We start from the raw sequence: 17851 nt of genomic DNA, 5'->3' as shown, positions 1-17851 counted from the left end.
CCAGCCTGGGTAACAAGAGCGAAACTCTGTTTAAAAAAAAAAAAAAAAAAAAAGAAAGTAGCGAAGCTAAGGCCAAATACAATGGGTATCTGCTTCCAAAATAGTTAGGACTTTATTAACCAATAAGATTTTTGAGACCATGAATTTTATAATTCGTCCATGTGTTGGGAAACTAATTGTAGTGTTAACATAAAAGTATTAAATAAATGAAAGACCATTCAACAAGTGTTTTTGTTTGTTTGTTTTTGAGATGGAGTCTGGCTCTGTCACCCAGGCTGGAGTGCAGTGGTGCAATTTCAGCTCACTGCAACCTCTGCCTCCTGAGTTCAAGCATTCTCCTGCCTCAGACTCCAGAGTAGCTGGGATTACAGGTATGTGCCTCCATGCCCAGCTAATTTTTTTTTTTTTTTTTTACTTCTTGTAGAGACAGGGTCTCAATATGTTTCCCAGTTGGTCTGAAACTCCTGGCCTCAAGCAATCCTCCCACCTTGACCTCCCATAGTGCTGTGATTACAGGCATGTGCCACCATGCCTGGCTGAAGGCTGCTTTAGATAGACTAGGAAAGACGCCAGAAGCCTCTCTGAGGAGAAGAGCATCTGAGCTGAATGCCAAAAAGAAGTCAATCATTCAAAGATCTTGGAAAGACATTCCAGGGAAAGGGACTAGCAAGTGCAAAGGCTATGTATGGGATGGCTTTATGTTTGGTGAATTTGAGGAACACAAAAGGCCAGTATAGGTAGGACATAGTAGCTAAGTGTCAGACCACCTAATCAAACAAGTTTTCTATTTTAAGGAGTTTAGATTTTATCCAAAAAGCAAAGTGAAGACTTTGAAGTGTTTTAAGCTGAGAAGATAAAACTGATCAGATTTATAAAAAGATCACTGGCTGATATTTGGAGAATGTTTGGAGGGCAAGAGTGAATCACTTTAGTGAACTAAAACTGTAGTTGAAGAAAAAGATGATTGTTCTTCCATCGTGGAAAGGACAGAGGTTTAAAAAATCAAAAAAGAAAAAGAAAAAGATTATTGTGAGTTGGACTAATGTCTAGTAGAAGAGGTGGAGAGAAGTGAAATTATATTATGAATTAGAAGTAGAGTTGATATGACCGAGTGCAGTGCCTCATGCCTGTAATCCCAGCACTTTTGGAGGCCAAGGCAGATGAATCACGAGGTCAGGAGTTCAAGACCAGCCTGGCCAAGATAGTGAAAGTCCGTCTCTACTAAAAATACAAAAAATTAGCTGGGCGTGGTGGTGGGCACCTGTAATCCCAGCTACTCAGGAGGCTGAGGCAGAGAATTGCTTAACCCAGGAGGCCGAGGTTGCAGTGAGCGAGATGGTGTGCGTCACTGCACTCCAGCCTGGGTGACAGAGGAGGGCTCTGTCTCACAAAAAAAAAACAAAAAAGTAAAAAGTAGAATTGATAAAACTTTCAGATAATTTCAAACCAGGGGATAAACGCAATCAAGATTTTGCCTTAAGCAATGCATTTACAGAGAAGGAGAAGTTTAGAGAAGGAACAGGTTTGGATTGGGGGGATACATTTAGACTTCCTTGTACAGGATTGAGGCTCGGCACATTGACTCTTGTCTACGATCTCAGCACTTTGGGAGGCCAAGGTGAGAGGATCACTTAAGGCCAGGAGTTTAAGATCAGTCTGGGCAACATAGTAAGACTCCCATCTCCATTAAAAAAAACTTTTTTTTGGTTCTGTCTTCTCTGCTCCAGAAACTCCTAGGTGAGGCTACCACAGACCCTGTTATCCTGTGACCTGCAGGTACTGGGAGATCCTTAGGGAGGACCCCGGAACCTTCAGAGGTTGGAAAACGGATAATGCGTCCTCAGCCACTCTTCTGTATTTTCCTGGTTCTGGGTTTTACAACTGTTTGGGGATGACCCAAGATGCTCACAGTGGCCCTATCTCTTGGAGTGTCTGACACATGACCTTAGAGAATCCAAGCAAATATCCATCCCAATTCTGCAAAAGGGGGTCATTGAAAGCTGAGTTAGTTCCTCTTGGGAAGTCTTTTTTTTTTTTGAGACGGAGTCTCGCTCTTGTTACCCAGGCTGGAGTGCAATGGTGCGATCTCGGCTCACCGCAACCTCCGCCTCCTGGGCTCAGGCAATTCTCCTGCCTCAACCTCCTGAGTAGCTGGGATTACAGGCACGTGCCACCATGCCCAGCTAATTTTTTGTATTTTTAGTAGAGACGGGGTTTCACCATGTTGACCAGGATGGTCTCGATCTCTTGACCTCGTGATCCACCCACCTCGGCCTCCCAAAGTGCTGGAATTACAGGCTTGAGCCACCGCGCCCGGCCTCTCTTGGGAAGTCTTTACTGCAGGTGTCCCAATCTGTTTAAACCAACCATGGAAGGTGCTCTTTATGCAGACTCTTGGAAAAACTGTAATCCACAGGGAAATTGGAGTAAGCTGCCCTGAGCTATCTTCACAAGGACAGTGGACACCAAGCTGGGGAACATGTTTAACCTACTGAGCATGTGGTTTCTTGTGAATGTGAATACAAGAGGATGCTTCCCTGGGCTTCTTTCCTTTTTTAAAAAAAATAAAACCTTGTTGCCATAAAAATAAAATAAATAAATAAAATAAAAAAACTTTTTTTTTGAGACAGAGTCTTTTTCTATTGCTCAGGCTGGAGTGCAGTGACACAATCTTGGCTCACTGCAATCTCTGCCTGTCAGGTTCAAGCAATTTTCCTGCCTCAGTCTTCCAAGTAGTTGGGATTACAGGTGCCTGTCACTATGCCTGGCTAATTTTTTGTGTTTTTAGTAGAGTCGGGGTTTCACCACGTTGGTCAGGCCGGTCTTGAACGCTTAAACTTAGGTTGTCTGCCCACCTCAGCCTCCCAAAGTGCTGGGATTACAGGTGTGAGCCACTACACCTGGCTAATAATTTTTTTTTTATTAAAAAAAGAGGTTGGCCAGGTGCCATGACTCATACCTGTAATCCCAGCACTTTGGGAGGCTGAGGCAGGTGGATCATGAGGTAAGGAGTTCAAGACTAGCCTGATCGACATGGTGAAACCCCGTCTCTACTAAAAATACAAAAATTAGCTGGGCGTGGTGGTACACACCTGTAATCCCATCTTCTCAGGAGGCTGAGGCAGGAGAATGGCTTGAACCCTGTAGGCAGAGGTTGCAGTGAGCCAAGATCAGGCAACTGCACTCCAGCCTGGGGGACAGAGAGACTCCATCAGAAAAAAAAAACAAAAAAAAAACAACACAAGATATTGAAATGTCATTGGATGTCCAAGTTAAATATTAGATGTCCAAGTCAAATATCAGATAGGCAGCTCGACATACAAGGCTGGGGCACAGGGAGAGGTCAGGACCAGAGATATATATTTGGAAGTCATCAGCATACAGATAAAATTGAAAGCCATGGGAATGGATGAGATCATCATTCTGGGAGAGGGTACAGATAGAAAAGAGAAGGGAGCTGAGGACTTTATTTATTTATTTATTTATTTATTTAAGACAGGGTCTCACTTTGTTGCCTAGGCTGGAGTGCAGTGGTGGGTTGCTTCTCACTATAGCCTTGATCTCCCAGGGAGATCCTTCCACCTCAGCCCTCTCTAGTAGCTGGGACTGTAGCTGTACACTACCATGCCTGGGTAATTTTGTAATTTTTGTAGATACAGGGTTTTGCCATGTTGCCCAGGCTGATCTCAAACTCCTGGACTCAAGCAATCCACCCATCTCAGTCTCCAAAGTTCTGGGATTACAGGTGTGAGCCACCATGCCTGGCCTGACTTCCAGCATTTAAAGGTTAGGCCAACAAAGAGGAGCTGTCAACAGAGGAGAAAAAGATAGAGTGGCCAGTGTTATAAAAGCCAAGAGAATAAAATATGTGAGAAGAAGGGAGTGGTTGCCTGTGTCAAACACTGCTTAAAGGTCAAGTAAGATGAATATAAATGGATAGAGTTGCTGTGTGGAAGATGTTGGTGATCTTGACAAGTGCAATTTCAGTAGAGTGAAGGGAATAGAAACTCAACTAAGATGTTCAATAAGGAAGGTGAGGGATGAAAAAAGGAAATTGGGCAGTAGTAATGGGGATGTAAAGAAACGCACAGGCATTAGAACCATTCTGGTGAGACAAACTATATGGGGAGTGAAAAAGGTAATCATGGAGGTTTTTTGTTTGTTTGTTTTTGTTTTTTGAGATGGAGCCTTACTCTGTCACCCAGGCTGCAGTGCAATGGTGTGTTCTCGGGTCACTACGACCTCTGCCTCCCGGGTTCAATTGATTCTCCTGCCTCAGCTTCCCAAGTAGCTGGGATTACAGGCGTGCACTACCATGCCCGGCTAATTTTTGTATTTTTAGTAGAGATGGGGTTTCACTATGTTGGCCAGGCTGGTCTTGAACTCCTGACCTCAGGTGATCCACCCGCCTCAGCTTCCCAAAGTGCCAGGGTAACAGGCGATAGCCACCGTGCCTGGCTGATCATTGAGTTTTTTTTTTTTTCTGAGGCAGAGTTTCGCTGTTGTTGCCCAGACTGGAGTGCAATGGCACGATCTTGGCTCACTGCAACCTCCGCCTCTTGGATTCAAGCAATTCTCCTGCCTCAGCCTCCCGAGTAGCTGGGACTACAGGCACGCACCATCATGCCCAGCTAATTTTTGTATTTTTAGTAGAGACGGGGTTTCACCTTGTTGACCAGGATGGTCTCAATCTCTTGACCTCGTGATCCACCCGCCTCGGCCTCCCAAAGTGCTGGGATTACAGGCTTGAGCCACCGCGCCCGGCCTGATCATAGAGTTTTTATAGGTGATAAGGAGGGTAGTGGCATCACCAAGAATGGAAAGATGGAAGGCCGGGCGCGGTGGCTCAAGCTTGTAATCCCAGCACTTTGGGAGGCCGAGGCGGGTGGATCACGAGGTCAAGAGATCGAGACCATCCTGGTCAACATGGTGAACCCCGTCTCTACTAAAAATACGAAAAATTAGCTGGGCATGGTGGTGCGTGCCTGTAATCCCAGCTACTCAGGAGGCTGAGGCAGGAGAATTGCCTGAACCCAGGAGGCGGAGGTTGCGGTGAGCCGAGATCACGCCATTGCACTCCCAACCTGGGAAAATGAAGTGAAGCTCTGTCTCAAAAAAAAAAAAAAAGGCCGGGCGCGGTGGCTCAAGCCTGTAATCCCAGCACTGTGGGAGGCCGAGGCGGGTGGATCACGAGGTCAAAAGATCGAGACCATCCTGGTCAACATGGTGAAACCCTGTTTCTACTAAAAATACAAAAAATTAGCTGGGCATGGTGGCGTGTGCCTGTAATCCCAGCGACTCAGGAGGCTGGGGCAGGAGAATTGCCTGAACTCGGGAGACGGAGGTTGCGGTGAGCCGAGATCGTGCCATTGCACTCCAGCCTGGGTAACAAGAGCGAAACTCCGTCTCAAAAAAAAAAAAGAATGGAAAGATGGGTATGTAGGAAGGAAAATAATAATTTTCAGGTTGCAAAAAATTGATTAAAAAAATATATATGTATAGGGCGAGCACGGTGGCTTACACCTGTAATCCTAGCACTTTGTGAGGCCAGGGCGAGCAGATTACCTGAGGTTGACAGTTTGAGATCAGCCTGACCAACATGGGAGAAGCCCCGTCTCTACTAAAAATACAAAATTAGCTGGGCATGGTGGCACACACCTGTAATCCCAGCTACTCGGAAGGCTGAGGCAGGAGAATTGCTCGAATCCAGGAGGTGGAGGTTGCGGTGAGCCGAGATTGTGCCATTGCACTCCAGCCTGTGCAATAAGAGCAAAACTCCATCTCAAATGTGTGTGTGTGTGTATGTGTGTGCAAGCACATGTGCACACACGTGCATGCACTTCTGTTTGTGTATATACTCACATATATACATACACGTATATATACACATATATGTATACATACACATATATGTATTTGCAAGACGAGGTCTTGCCATGTTGCCTGGGCTGATCCTAAACTTCTGGGCTCATGCAATCCTCCCATCTCAGTCTTCCAAGTAGCTGGGATTACAGGCATGCACTACTGCACCCAGCTCTGGGGCAAATTGATTTTAATGTGCTGCCAGGATATTCATGTGACAAAAGTAAGTAGTTAGAAATCTAGGCCTGAAGCATGGTGATTTCCAAATCTATATGTCCAGTCCAAATATGCAAAGTGGTCTGGACTGTGGATACAGATTTGGGAATCACCAACATAAAAATTGTATTGCTTGACCATGAGTCTAATTAAGCACTCCCTTAATGTAGAATAGAAGGAAATGAAAGTCCAAGACAGATCTCGGAGAACTCTTGTATTGAAGGGATGGTCAGAGAAGCAAAGAAAACCATGGAAGAATTATAACAGAGTTGTGTCACGGAAGCCAAGAGAGAAAAGATTTTCAGGCAGGAAAGCGTTGTCAACAGTGCTTAGTCCATTTTGTGCTGGTATAACAGAATACCACAGACTACCTAATTTATAATGAGCATAAATGCATTAACTCATGGTTCTGGTGGCTGGGAAGTCCAGGATCAAGGGGCTGGCATCTGGCAAGGGCCTTCTTGTTGTGTTATTCCTTGGTAGAAGGGCAAAGAGAGGTTGGGGCTGAGGGGAATGAAACTTATCCTTTGATAAGGAGCCCATTCCCATTATTAATCCCAAGATAAGGGCATTAATCCATTCATAAAGGTTGTGTTCCCATGACCCAAACACCTCCCATTAGGGCCTACTTCCCAACGCCACTGCATTGCAGATCCAATTTCCAGCACATGAACTTTGGAGGACATGTTTAAACTGTAGCAAATGCCAAGTGCTATAGACAGCTCAAGAATGCTGAGTATAGAGAAATAGTTGGTAGCTTTGACACTCAGAAGGCCACAATGACTGGGGCTTCTTATGTCCACAGGCCTCTCCACCATCAACCAGACTCGTCTTGATTTTCACTTCTCCTCTGATAGAACTGCTGGTGGCATGGAGGTCCAGCAGGCAAGCCTCATGTTCTTTGTGCAGCTCCCTTCCAATACCACTTGGACCTTGAAATTGAGGGTCCTTGTGCTGAGTCCATATAACACCAACCTCACCTTGGCTACTCAGTATCTGCTGGAGGTGAATGCCAGTGGCTGGCATCAGCTCCTTCTGGGACCTGAAGCTCAAGCTGCCTGCAGCCAGGGGCACCTGACGCTGGAGCTGGTACCTGAAGACCAGGTAGCCCGGAGCTCAGTCATCCTGGGTGGAGCTGCCCATAGGCCTTTTGTGGCAGCCCGAGTGAGAGTTGGGGGCAAACACCGGATTCGCCGACGGGGCATCGACTGCCAAGGAGGGTCCAGGATGTGCTGTCGACAAGAGTTTTTTGTGGACTTCCGTGAGATTGGCTGGCACGACTGGATCATCCAGCCTGAGGGCTACGCCATGAACTTCTGCATAGGGCAGTGCCCGCTACACATAGCAGGCATGCCTGGTATTGCTGCCTCCTTTCACACTGCCGTGCTCAATCTTCTCAAGGCCAACACAGCTGCAGGCACCACTGGAGGGGGCTCATGCTGTGTGCCCACATCCCGGCGCCCCCTGTCTCTGCTCTACTATGACAGGGACAGCAACATTGTCAAGACTGACATACCTGACATGGTTGTAGAGGCCTGTGGGTGCAGTTAGTCTATGTGTCGTGTGGGCAGCCCAAGGTGGCGTGGGCAAACATGCCCCCACAGAAGTGCACTTCCTTGAGAGGAGGGAATGACCCCATTCTCTGTCCAGAATGTGGACTCCCTCTTCCTAGCATCTTATGGAAATTACCCCACCTTTGACTTGAAGAGACCTTCATCTAAAGAGTCATTGTCCCATCTTTCTGACCACTACCCTCTTTCCTAGGGCAAAGTCCATCCTGTTAGCCCCACATGCTTACCCCCAACTCCAGGGACTCAGACCCATCTCCAACCACAAGCAATGCCATCTAGTTCTCAGGCAAAGACACCCTTAGCTCACCTTGAATTGACCCTGTAACCTACTATGTCTTCCTGTCCTTTCCACTTGATGGTCCCCACTCCAAGAAGACGCAGCCCCTTCTCCCGATTTTTGTAGATCTCCAGAGAGCCCCTTCTTTGGATTCACCGAAGTTTAGATCACTGCTGTCCAACAGAGGCTCACTATTTGTTTTGAGCCCCTTTTCTTCTTACTTGTCCAGGTGAACTGCCACCGCTCTCTTTGCACACCCTCATCCATTTTTTTGTCCTCCTCTGCCTTTCTCTATGCCTTTAAGAGCTGAATCACCTGAGCTCCCCTGCCTTCTGGCTTCTTGCTGAGGCCAGGGCATTTCTCATTCCTGCTCCCTCTCTGCCTAGGTGCCATGGTTCTGTGTAACTGGCTGTACTGTGTCCCTATACTAGTAATCTGGCTACCTGCTTCCGTGGCCTCAGCTCTGCCTACTTTCTGATATCACTGCTTCAACACTAGGGGGTCCTAATGACTTTCTACGTTGCTAGTCCCTAGGGCTTTAACATCTCTTACTGGTTCCCTTAACTCTGCCTATACCTCTGTAAATAAAACAGACAGCTGAATGGTTCCTCCATCTCCTCCAAGGGCCCTAACTGGCACCCCAGATGACACAGAGCCCGCCTGCTTATGCTGTAGTCTGCCTACTCTGCTCTCTCTTCACAGGGCCTTCTTGGGACTGAGCTATTGTATCCATCTCACACTTTATGCCTCTTCTTTCTTTTTTTTTTTTTTTTTTTTTTTGGGGCGGGGTTGTGTTCTTTTTTCCCAGGCTGGAGTGCAATGGCGCGATCTCGGCTCACCGCAACCTCCGCCTCCTGGGTTCAGGCAATTCTCCTGCCTCAACCTCCTGAGTAGCTGGGATTACAGGCACGCACCACCATGCCCAGCTAATTTTTTGTATTTTTAGTAGAGACGGGGTTTCACCGTGTTGACCAGGATGGTCTCGATCTCTTGACCTCGTGATCCGCCCGCCTCGGCCTCCCAAAGTGCTGGGATTACAGGCTTGAGCCACCGCGCCCGGCCATGCCTCTTCTTTCTTAACCACCCCTGCCCCCCATCCTTCCAGAACCATCTTTAGGTCTCATGACTAATAAAAACCTAGGTTTTACCTGTTCCCTCTGTAATCCCCCCAAAAGATGAGACAGATCAATGCTCAGTCATCAAGTAAACTGACCAGCTGTGGGCAAGCAGGTGTGGGAGGCAGAAGCATGCTCAGAGCTGGCTGCCAAAACCTGTGACTTGCCTTCCTTTCACCTGCCCCGGGTGCTCCACCCAGGAGTCCTGCCTGGATGCTGGAACAGGCAAGGGCTGCTGGAGTGGGACAGGGAGAAGAGGAAGGCCTGTGTGAGGAGAGGGTAGCATTTGCTCTGAGACTGGGTCTTTTTTAGACCTTTGCCCTTCCTCCCCCAGATCTCCTCCCTTTGGCTGGACAGTCCTGAACCACCAGGTCGATATTGTCTGCAGCCCAAGGCCGAGCTTGCGCAAAACCCATGTGTTCTTTGGTAAACGTGATGTCTGTGTTTGCTCAGCTTATAACCCCCTCCTACGAGGTTAAGAGGTCCCTGAAATAGGAGCCCTGGAGGGGAAAGTCTGAAAAGGACTCCCTGGAGGACTGTAAATCTGAGCTTGGGGGCTTCCTGAGCAGCCCATGGAAGTTATTCCACCTTTAACCTGAGGAGACCTTCATCTATGGAAAATCTAAGGAGGCCTTCCGGTGTCTCCCCCACACACCCCCGACCCCCAGATCTAACCTCCTTCCCAATTAAAGCTTAGTCCCCAGAGCCAAGACTGGGGTAAGGCAAAGTGAATCATTCACCTGGGGTGGGGGGTAAATTTTAAGGAGGTGGTAAAAAATATATTAATCAAGATAAGATTTCAATGCAATATTTTTTTAAAGTCAAAATTAATGCAAAAAAATCCATGATGAACAAAACAGCCTATTTTTAAATAAAAACAGGATCAGCATTATTCCCTTTCTTTTTTGGCTCTGCCTTTTGTAAAACGGGGAAAGAGTGGGTCTGTCTTCTTCCAAACATTTTCTTCTAGAGCTTCCTAGCTCCTACCTCTAGACTCCTTCAGGCTTTTCTCATTTGAGCAAGATAACCACTCCCATTTTGCTTCTTCTACTTCCTTACCCACCTCCAAGCCTGTCTCTATCCCCCAGCCCCCAACCAGGTTGGTGGTAGGGCAGGCAGTGAGGCAGATGGCTGGGGTATTTATAACTCAGGAGCACTTCTTGGGAAAAGTGACTAAGATGCTAAGAGCATATTTATAGCTGAGCTCTGACGTAAGTGTCAGTGGGGAGGTAGGACCAGGCCAGGCACAGTAGCAAGGGGGTGGGAAGAGCTAGAAATTGGGGGCACCTGACAGTGAGGGTGGGGAGAGGTGGGGTCAGTGACTCCTGCAGCCACTTTTTGTCACCTCCCCTGACACTGCCTACTGATACCAACAGGTAAGTCTTCTGAGGCACCACCATGGATAGACACCTCCACTTTGCCAACCCGATGTTCAGACCCCAGGGGGTAGAGGGCTGTCATTTACCAGCCTAACCAACAGAATGGGAGCTGGGAGCTGGGAGCTGGGAGCTGGGGAGAACACTGCACAGAGCGCTTGAATGTGTTTCAGAGTCTGGGGAGAAATGCAGGGTGGAGAGGAGAATCTAAGTGTCTCAGTGCATGCACCCTCATCCCACCCCACCCCCACCAAATAGTGCCCTGAGGTTCTAGGAAGAGCGTGGTACACCACCAAGCTCCATTGCCACGTGTCCGTGTGATGAGTTCCAAAACCAAAGGTAGCAGTGATGTGGATCCTGAAGACAGCCTCTCTTCTCTGGCAGTGTGATGGGGAAATAACAAAGTAACCAGTTTCTTCCTGTCTCTTGTGGGGGAGGCAGGTTCCCCAGAGTGAGAGGTCTAGGAGCACTCCTCATCCATCCACTCCCCAGAGCTGCCCCTTCCCTGTCCCTGGGGAGCTCCAGCCAGCTGCAAGCCAGCTGCTGTCCAGAGGCACGGCACTGCCACATGGTGGACACTGTTGGTACTGAGGCCCAGCTCTCCAAGTAGGACCCCTGTCCCCCAGGTGCCAGCTCTAATAGGCTCTCTTGACAGCCCCCATCATCTAAATAGAGGAGAAATGAACAAAGCGGAGTAAGGACACATTTCCAAATCACACTCGCTGCCCCCACAGCTTTCTCCGTGTCAGGCTTCTTGGAGGAACTGGGGCATAAGGAGAAAAGCTAGCATGAGGCCCACCCTCATGAATTCAAGGTGGAGGGGTCTGGGTCCACCCCATTTAAAGCCAGTGAGGGCCCAGTGCGGTGGCTCACGTCTATTATCCCAACACCTTGGGAGGCTGAGGTGAGAGGATCGCTTGTGCCCAGGAGTTTGAGACCACCCTGGGCAACACAGCAAGACCCTGTCTCTACAAAAAAATTAAAAATAAATGGTGGCATGCACCTGTAGCCTTAGCTACTCTGGAGGCTGAAGTGGAGGCATCACTTAACCCTTGGAGGTCGTGATCAGGGCACAGCACTCCAGCCTGGATGACAGAGTGAGACCCTGTCCAAAAAAAAATAAAAAATACAGCCGGGCGCGGTGGCTTATGCCTGTAATCCCAGCACTTTGGGAGGCCAAGGGGGGTGGATCACGAGGTCAAGAGATCGAGACCATCCTGGTCAACATGGTGAAACCCCGTCTCTACTAAAAATACAAAACATTAGCTGCGCATGGTGGCGCGTGCCTGTAATCCCAGCTACTCAGGAGGCTGAGGCAGGAGAATTGCCTGAACCCAGGAGGCGGAGGTTGCGGTGAGTCGAGATCGCGCCATTGCACTCCAGCCTGGGTAACAAGAATGAAACTCCATCTCAAAAAAATAAAAAAATAAAAAATACAATAAAAAATAAAGCCAGCAAGGAAACATAGTCAGGAAGGCTGAGACTGGGAACCAAGACTGCTGGACTCGCCTTGGTTTGTTGTCAAAAGCTCTTAAAGCTGGCATTTCCCACTCCCATTAATAGGCCTGAAGGCTGGTGTGGTAGCTCATGCCTGTAACCTCAGCCCTTTAGGAGGCTGAGGCAAGTGGATTGCTTGAGCCCAGGAGTTCAAGACCAGCCTGGGCAACATAGCGAGAGCCTGTCTCTATGAACAATTTAAAAATTAGCCAGGTGTGATGGTGTGCACCACTGCTGCAGCAGTGTCTATGAGGAAGCTGTGAGTTCCAGTGGGTATTTCTCTGGGGCCCCAGCTACTAAGGAAGCTGAGGCAGAAGGCTTGCTTGAGCCCAGGAGTTCAAGGCTGTAGTGAGCTATGATTATGCCACTGCACTCCAGCCTGGACAACGGATTGAGACCTTATCTCAATAAAATTAAACAAAATAAAAAATTTTAAATTTTAAGAAATTAAAAAAGGCCTGGAGCTACTTCTAGGATGTCCCGAATTTAGGCAACTCTCACAGTCCCTTGAAAGAGAAGTGGCAGCTGGGTACAGGCCCTCCCAAGTGCCATGCCCCTTGTCAGTACTGATGGACTCTGCCCTGTGTAAGATTGCATCACCAACACCACCACCTCTCTGGGCTTCCCCAGACACCACGGGAACACATTTCTTGCCCCAGCCCCCACTCTGGCCCTCCTCTACCTCATGTTCCAGGCCACTGGACTCTGGGCAGCCAGCACAGGCAGGGTCAGGGGTGATTTCAGTGCCTCGTGGCACTGCCACCTGGGCCTGAGCAAGAGGGCTCCATTCTCCTACCTGCCCAACCCCTCGCCCCGTCCCAGCCCCAGTGCTAGAAATAAAGAGGCCAGAATTTTCCTTCTGGTCTAAGAGCCCCAGAGAAATACCCACTGGAACTCACAGCTGTCTCATGGAAACTGCGGTAGCAGTGGTGAAGCTAGAAAGACTAGAGGTATGAGGGAAAAATTGCCCTTCCCCACCTGGCTTATAAGGCATTCCCTCCCCAAGTCCCAGACCTTGGGGACTGAGCCTGTGAAATCATCCTCTTCTTGCATCATGCGTGTCCACATCGCACCCCCCACCCCCATACCCCCACTTCAGGCCCAGTCACCATGGCCAGATGGTGAAACCTGAGCTGGTGGGGAGGAGGACCTCCACCCCCTGCAGGGGCCTGATGGGCAGCACAGCTGGCCAATCCTGGGGCTCAGAGGGTAGGTGGGCTGGCTGACCACTAGGTTTGGAAGCCCCAGGCAGCTGGCTCTAAAGAGGCCCCAGGTCAGTAGCCAGACATAAGCTGTGAGGGTCAAGCACAGCTATCCATTCGATGATCTACTTTCAGCCTTCCTGAGTCCCAGACAATAGAAGACAGGTGGCTCTACCCTTGTCCAAGGGTAGGTGTGGCACTGGTGTCTGCTGTCACTGTGCCCTCGTTGGCCCCCAGCAATCAGACTCAACAGACGAAGGAACTGCCATCCGAGGCTACTGAACCAGGCCATTCACCAGGAGTATGGGGCTTCCTGATGTCCAGCTCTGGTTAGTGCTGCTGTGGGCACTGGTACAGGCACATGGGACAGGGTCTGTGTGCCCCTCCTGTGGGGGCCCCACACTGGCACCCCAAGCAGAACGAGCTCTGGTGCTGGAGCTAGCCAAGCAGCAAATCCTGGAGGGGTTGCACCTGACCAGTCGTCCCCGAATAACTCATCCTCCACCCCAGGCAGCGCTGACCAGAGCCCTCCGGAGACTACAGCCAGGGAGTGTGGCTCCAGGGAATGGGGAGGAGGTCATCAGCTTTGCTACCGTCACAGGTGGGTGAAGGAGAGAGCGACAGGCAGACAGCAGACAGGGAAAGGGAGGCAGAAGGGGAGCCTGGCAGGAGCTGCAGAGGGAGTGGGGTGTGGCAGGAGAAGGAGGAGCTGGGGCAGGGGCTGGTGGCACAGGACACAAAGCAGTCTCTACTTTTCTAACGGTGGGTTGGGTTCGAGGGAGAGCAGTGGGCAGGACTAGGGGAGTCTCAGAGGAGAGCTTCATCTCTGCTCACATTTTTCTTTCCCTTCTCTGTCTTTCCGGCAGACTCCACTTCAGCCTGTAGCTCCCTGCTCACCTTTCACCTGTCCACTCCTTGGTCTCACCACCTGTACCAGGCCCGCCTGTGGCTGCACGTACTCCCCACCCGTCCCGGCACTCTTTACTTGAGGATCTTCCGATGGGGACCCAGTAGGAGGCGCCAAGGGTCCCTCACCCTGCTGGCCGAGCACCACATCACCCACCTGGGCTGGCATGCCTTAACTCTGCCCTCTAGCGGCCTGAGGGGTGAGGAGTCTGGTGTTCTGAAACTGCAACTAGACTGTGGACCCCTAGGAGGCAACGGCACAGTTATTGGACAACCAAGGCAGCTCCTGGACACAGCAGGACACCAGCAGCCCTTCCTAGAGCTTAAGATCCAAGCCAATGAGCCTGGAGCAGGCCGGGCCAGGAGGAGGACCCCCACCTGTGGGCCTGCGACCCCCTTATGTTGCAGGCGAGACCATTACATAGACTTTCGGGAACTGGGATGGCGGGACTGGATACTGCAGCCCGAGGGGTACCAGCTGAATTATTGCAGTGGGGAGTGCCCTCTTCACCTGGCTGGCAGCCCAGGCATTGCTGCCTCTTTCCATTCTGCCGTCTTCAGCCTCCTCAAAGCCAACAACCGTTGGCCTGCCAGTACCTCCTGCTGTGTCCCCACTGCCCGAAGGCCCCTCTCTCTCCTCTACCTGGATCGTAACGGCAATGTCGTCAAGACAGATGTGCCAGATATGGTGGTGGAGGCCTGTGGCTGCAGCTAGCAAGAGGACCTGGGGCTTTGGAATGAAGAGACCAAGTTGGAGGTTCCCAGGCACAGGGCGTCTGTGGCTGGAGGCATCAGATTCCCGATCCACACCCAACCCAACAGCCATCTGGCAATATGACTCACTCGACCCCTATGGGACACAAATGAGCACTTTCTTGTCTGAGATTCTGGCCTGATCCAGGGTTGGTTGATGTGTTGGGAGATGGGTAAAGCATTTCTTCTAAGGGGGTCTCCCCAGAAAGCATGATTTCCTGCCCTAAGTCCCGTGAGAAGATGTCAGGACTAGGGAGGGAAGGAGGGAAGGCAGAGAAAAATTATTTAGCCTCTCCCAGGACGAGAAAGTCCTCAAGTGAGAGGAGGAGGAAACAGATAGATGGTCCAGCAAGCTTGGAGGAGGGTAAGCAGGCTGACCCAGGGTAAGAGCTGTTGAAATGCCTTAAGGGAGGGTCAAGAAGGAGATGAACAAGGCACTGAGGGAGGATGGTTAGGGGCGCCCCAGAAACAGGAGTCAGGAAAGAGAGGTGCTAAACCTAAGAAGGTCCCTGGTTTTTCCCAGAAGACAGGACCCAGTGGGAAACAAGCATTTATACTTTCCTCATGAAAAGGAGAAAGAGCCGGGTGCAGTGGCTCACGTCTGTAATCCCAGCACTTTGGGAGCCCGAAGTGGGTGGATTACTTGAGGTCAGGAGCTCAAGACCAGCCTGACCAACATGGTGAAACCCTGTCTCTACTAAAAAAATACAAAACTTAACCGGGTGTGGTGGCAGGTACCTATAATCCCAGCTACTTGGGAGGCTGAGGCAGGAGAATTGCTTGAACCCGGGAGGCAGAAGTTGCAGTGAGCCGAGATCGCGCCATTGCACTCCATCCTGGGCAACAAGAGAGAAACCAACAAATGTGAGTCATAAAGAAGGGTTGGGGTGATGGTCCGGAGCAATAGTTCTTCAAGTGTGCTCTGGAGGCTTCTGGGCAGTCCCTTTTCAGGGGTGTCCACAAAGTCAAAGTTATTTTTATGGTGATACTAACATGTTATTTGCCTTTTGAATTCTCATTATCTTAAAATTGTACAGTGGAGTTTTCCAGAGGCTGTGTGACATGTGATTACATCATCTTTCTGACATCATTGTTAATGGAATGTGTGCTTGTATATTCTTGTGTTACAGTCTTTTTCAGTTTTAATTTCTAATGTAGTGAATTGATAGATGTAAATCATACAGATAAAAGCTCAATGATTTTTTTTTTTTTTGTGACGGAGAGTCTCTCTGTCACCCAAGCTGGAGAGCAATGGATCTCAGCTCCCTGCAACCTCTGCCTCCCCATTTCAAGCAATTCTCCTGCCTCAGCCTCCCAAGTAGCTGGGACTGCAGGCCTGCACCATCATGCCCAGCTATTTTTTGTATTTTTAGTAGAAATGGGGCTTTGCCATGTTGGCCAGGCTAGTCTTGGGCCCCTCAGGTGATTCCCCGCACCCTGGCCTTGCAAAGTGCTGGGATTACAGGCCACCGGCCTGAGCCGCCAAGCCTAATCCAATGACTTTTAAGAGTATAGAGGAAACCGGTCCCGCACGGTGGCTCATGCCTGTAATCCCGGTACTTTGGGAGGCCGAGGCGGGCAGATCACGAGGTCAAGAGATTGAGACCATCCTGGCTAACATGGTGAAACCCCATCTCTACTAAAAATGCAAAAAAAAAAAAAAAAAAAAAAAATGAGCCGGTCCTGGTGGTACGCACCTGTAGTCCCAGCTACTCAGGAGGCTAAGGCAGGAGAATCGCTTGAACGTGGGAGGTGGAAGTTGCAGTGAGCCGAGATCGTGCCACTGCACTACAGCCGGGGTGACGGAGGGAGACTCTGTCTCAAAAAAAAAGTTTGAGAGTCATTGGTGTATAGAACTGGTTGGGGAGAAGAAAGTAACGTGTTCTAAGAGAGCTCCTCTTGCTGGGCACCGGTGGTCCCAGCTAGTTGGGAGGTTAAGGCAGGAAGACTGCTTAAGCCCAGGAGTTCAAGGCTATGATCACACTTGTGAATAGCTTCTGCACCCCAGCCTGGGCAAACAGTGAGACCCCGTCCCAAATAAATATAAATAAATAAATAATAGATCCTCTGAAAGAAGGGGCTCCAGGCTGGGACAAGAGCATGTGTGGGGTGCCTTTTTTTCAGTGACCATTATTCTGGTCTGACTGAGCTGGGTCTCTGACCCTCTGGGTATAACTAATCTGGGTCAAAGTCCCAGACCTCCCTCCCTCTAATTTCACCTTTTCTTTTCCCCCTTGACCCTCAGACTGAACAGTTAACCCACTGACCTTCCAGGCCCAGGGGGTGGTTCTTGGAAGCAGAGCTAGGATGTGGGAGGTCTGCCTGTGGGCTTGAGCAAACGAGGGGAAGGTGCTCCTTTTCTATCTTGCTTTCTCCTCTTTCTCATAAAAATCAGAGAGACTGGAATGGTGCCCCTCCCCTATGTCCGGTCATGATGGTAACGCAAATCTAAAGGGGCAGGGCACCTCCCTATGAGGCAGTAGTGCTGGGCATAGCAACCTCTGACAGTGCGCCTCTCCGTTTCTTTGAGTTCACAAATCCACCTCCTGGGCTTTTAACTGGGCTTTAGTGAGGGAACCTGATCGATCTCCTCCTTCGGCTCCCCCAGCTCTTCTGCCACGACTGCAAGCGGGTGTCATGTGTGAGAATGGCCAGCAGAGGGAGCAGAAAGCCTTGAAGAGCGGCTAGAGCCCGCGGAGGCGAGGTGCAGAGGTGGCCGCAGTCTCTGGAACTTCCAGACGCAGAACGGGGGTTCTCCCGAAAGGGGCTTCGGTCCCAGGGCCCACCCTGCACCCAGAGACTCAGCCGCTGCTCCTAGCTTTTATGCTCCATAGACTCCTCACCTTTTGCCAGAACCCCTAACCCCTCAATATGATTTGCTCCAAACCCCAACTCTGTCCCAGCCGCTCCAAGTTCCATCCAAAGGGTAAGGCCTGCCGATAAGCCACAGGATGTCAGAAGGCTCAGTTGGCACCAACCAAAGGCGACTACCTTACCTCCACTGTTATCGTTCTCAGTTGAACTTCTCCCCCTGTCCCGCAATATTTTCCTGAATCTGGTTTTCTGTCTCTGGGTC

The 17851-nt window shown here is 49.9% G+C and overlaps 2 protein-coding genes across 2 annotated transcripts in view; both read left to right on the top strand.

Moving 5' to 3' along the window:
- Window positions 1-7800, top strand: part of INHBC (inhibin subunit beta C) — a 17157-nt gene extending 9357 nt beyond the window's left edge. The window contains exon 2 of the mRNA XM_032289638.1: window positions 6884-7800. Coding sequence (XP_032145529.1) covers window positions 6884-7629 — 746 coding nt within the window. The 3' untranslated portion in view covers window positions 7630-7800. The remainder of the gene's footprint in view (window positions 1-6883) is intronic.
- A 5240-nt stretch (window positions 7801-13040) lies between these two features.
- Window positions 13041-15418, top strand: INHBE (inhibin subunit beta E). The gene is made up of 2 exons (XM_032289629.1): window positions 13041-13717; window positions 13983-15418. Exons 1-2 carry the CDS (start codon window positions 13420-13422, stop codon window positions 14735-14737), a joined length of 1053 nt encoding a protein of 350 aa, XP_032145520.1. The 5' UTR covers window positions 13041-13419; the 3' UTR covers window positions 14738-15418.
- Window positions 15419-17851: the final 2433 nt, after the last annotated feature.

The sequence above is a fragment of the Sapajus apella genome, unplaced genomic scaffold, assembly GCF_009761245.1.
Source record: "Sapajus apella isolate SASKATOON/1434 unplaced genomic scaffold, GSC_monkey_1.0 scaffold2, whole genome shotgun sequence".
NCBI lineage: Eukaryota > Metazoa > Chordata > Mammalia > Primates > Cebidae > Sapajus > Sapajus apella.
The sequence above is the reverse complement of the archived record's forward strand: the minus strand, read 5'-3'. Positions and strand labels throughout refer to the sequence as shown.

Bases quoted from the DNA above. Each gene is read 5' to 3' on its own strand.
- INHBE (XM_032289629.1), top strand. From the start codon at position 13,420: ATGGGGCTTCCTGATGTCCAGCTCTGGTTAGTGCTGCTGTGGGCACTG. The intron at 13,718-13,982 runs GTGGGTGAAGGA...TCTTTCCGGCAG, and splicing joins CAGCTTTGCTACCGTCACAG to ACTCCACTTCAGCCTGTAGC.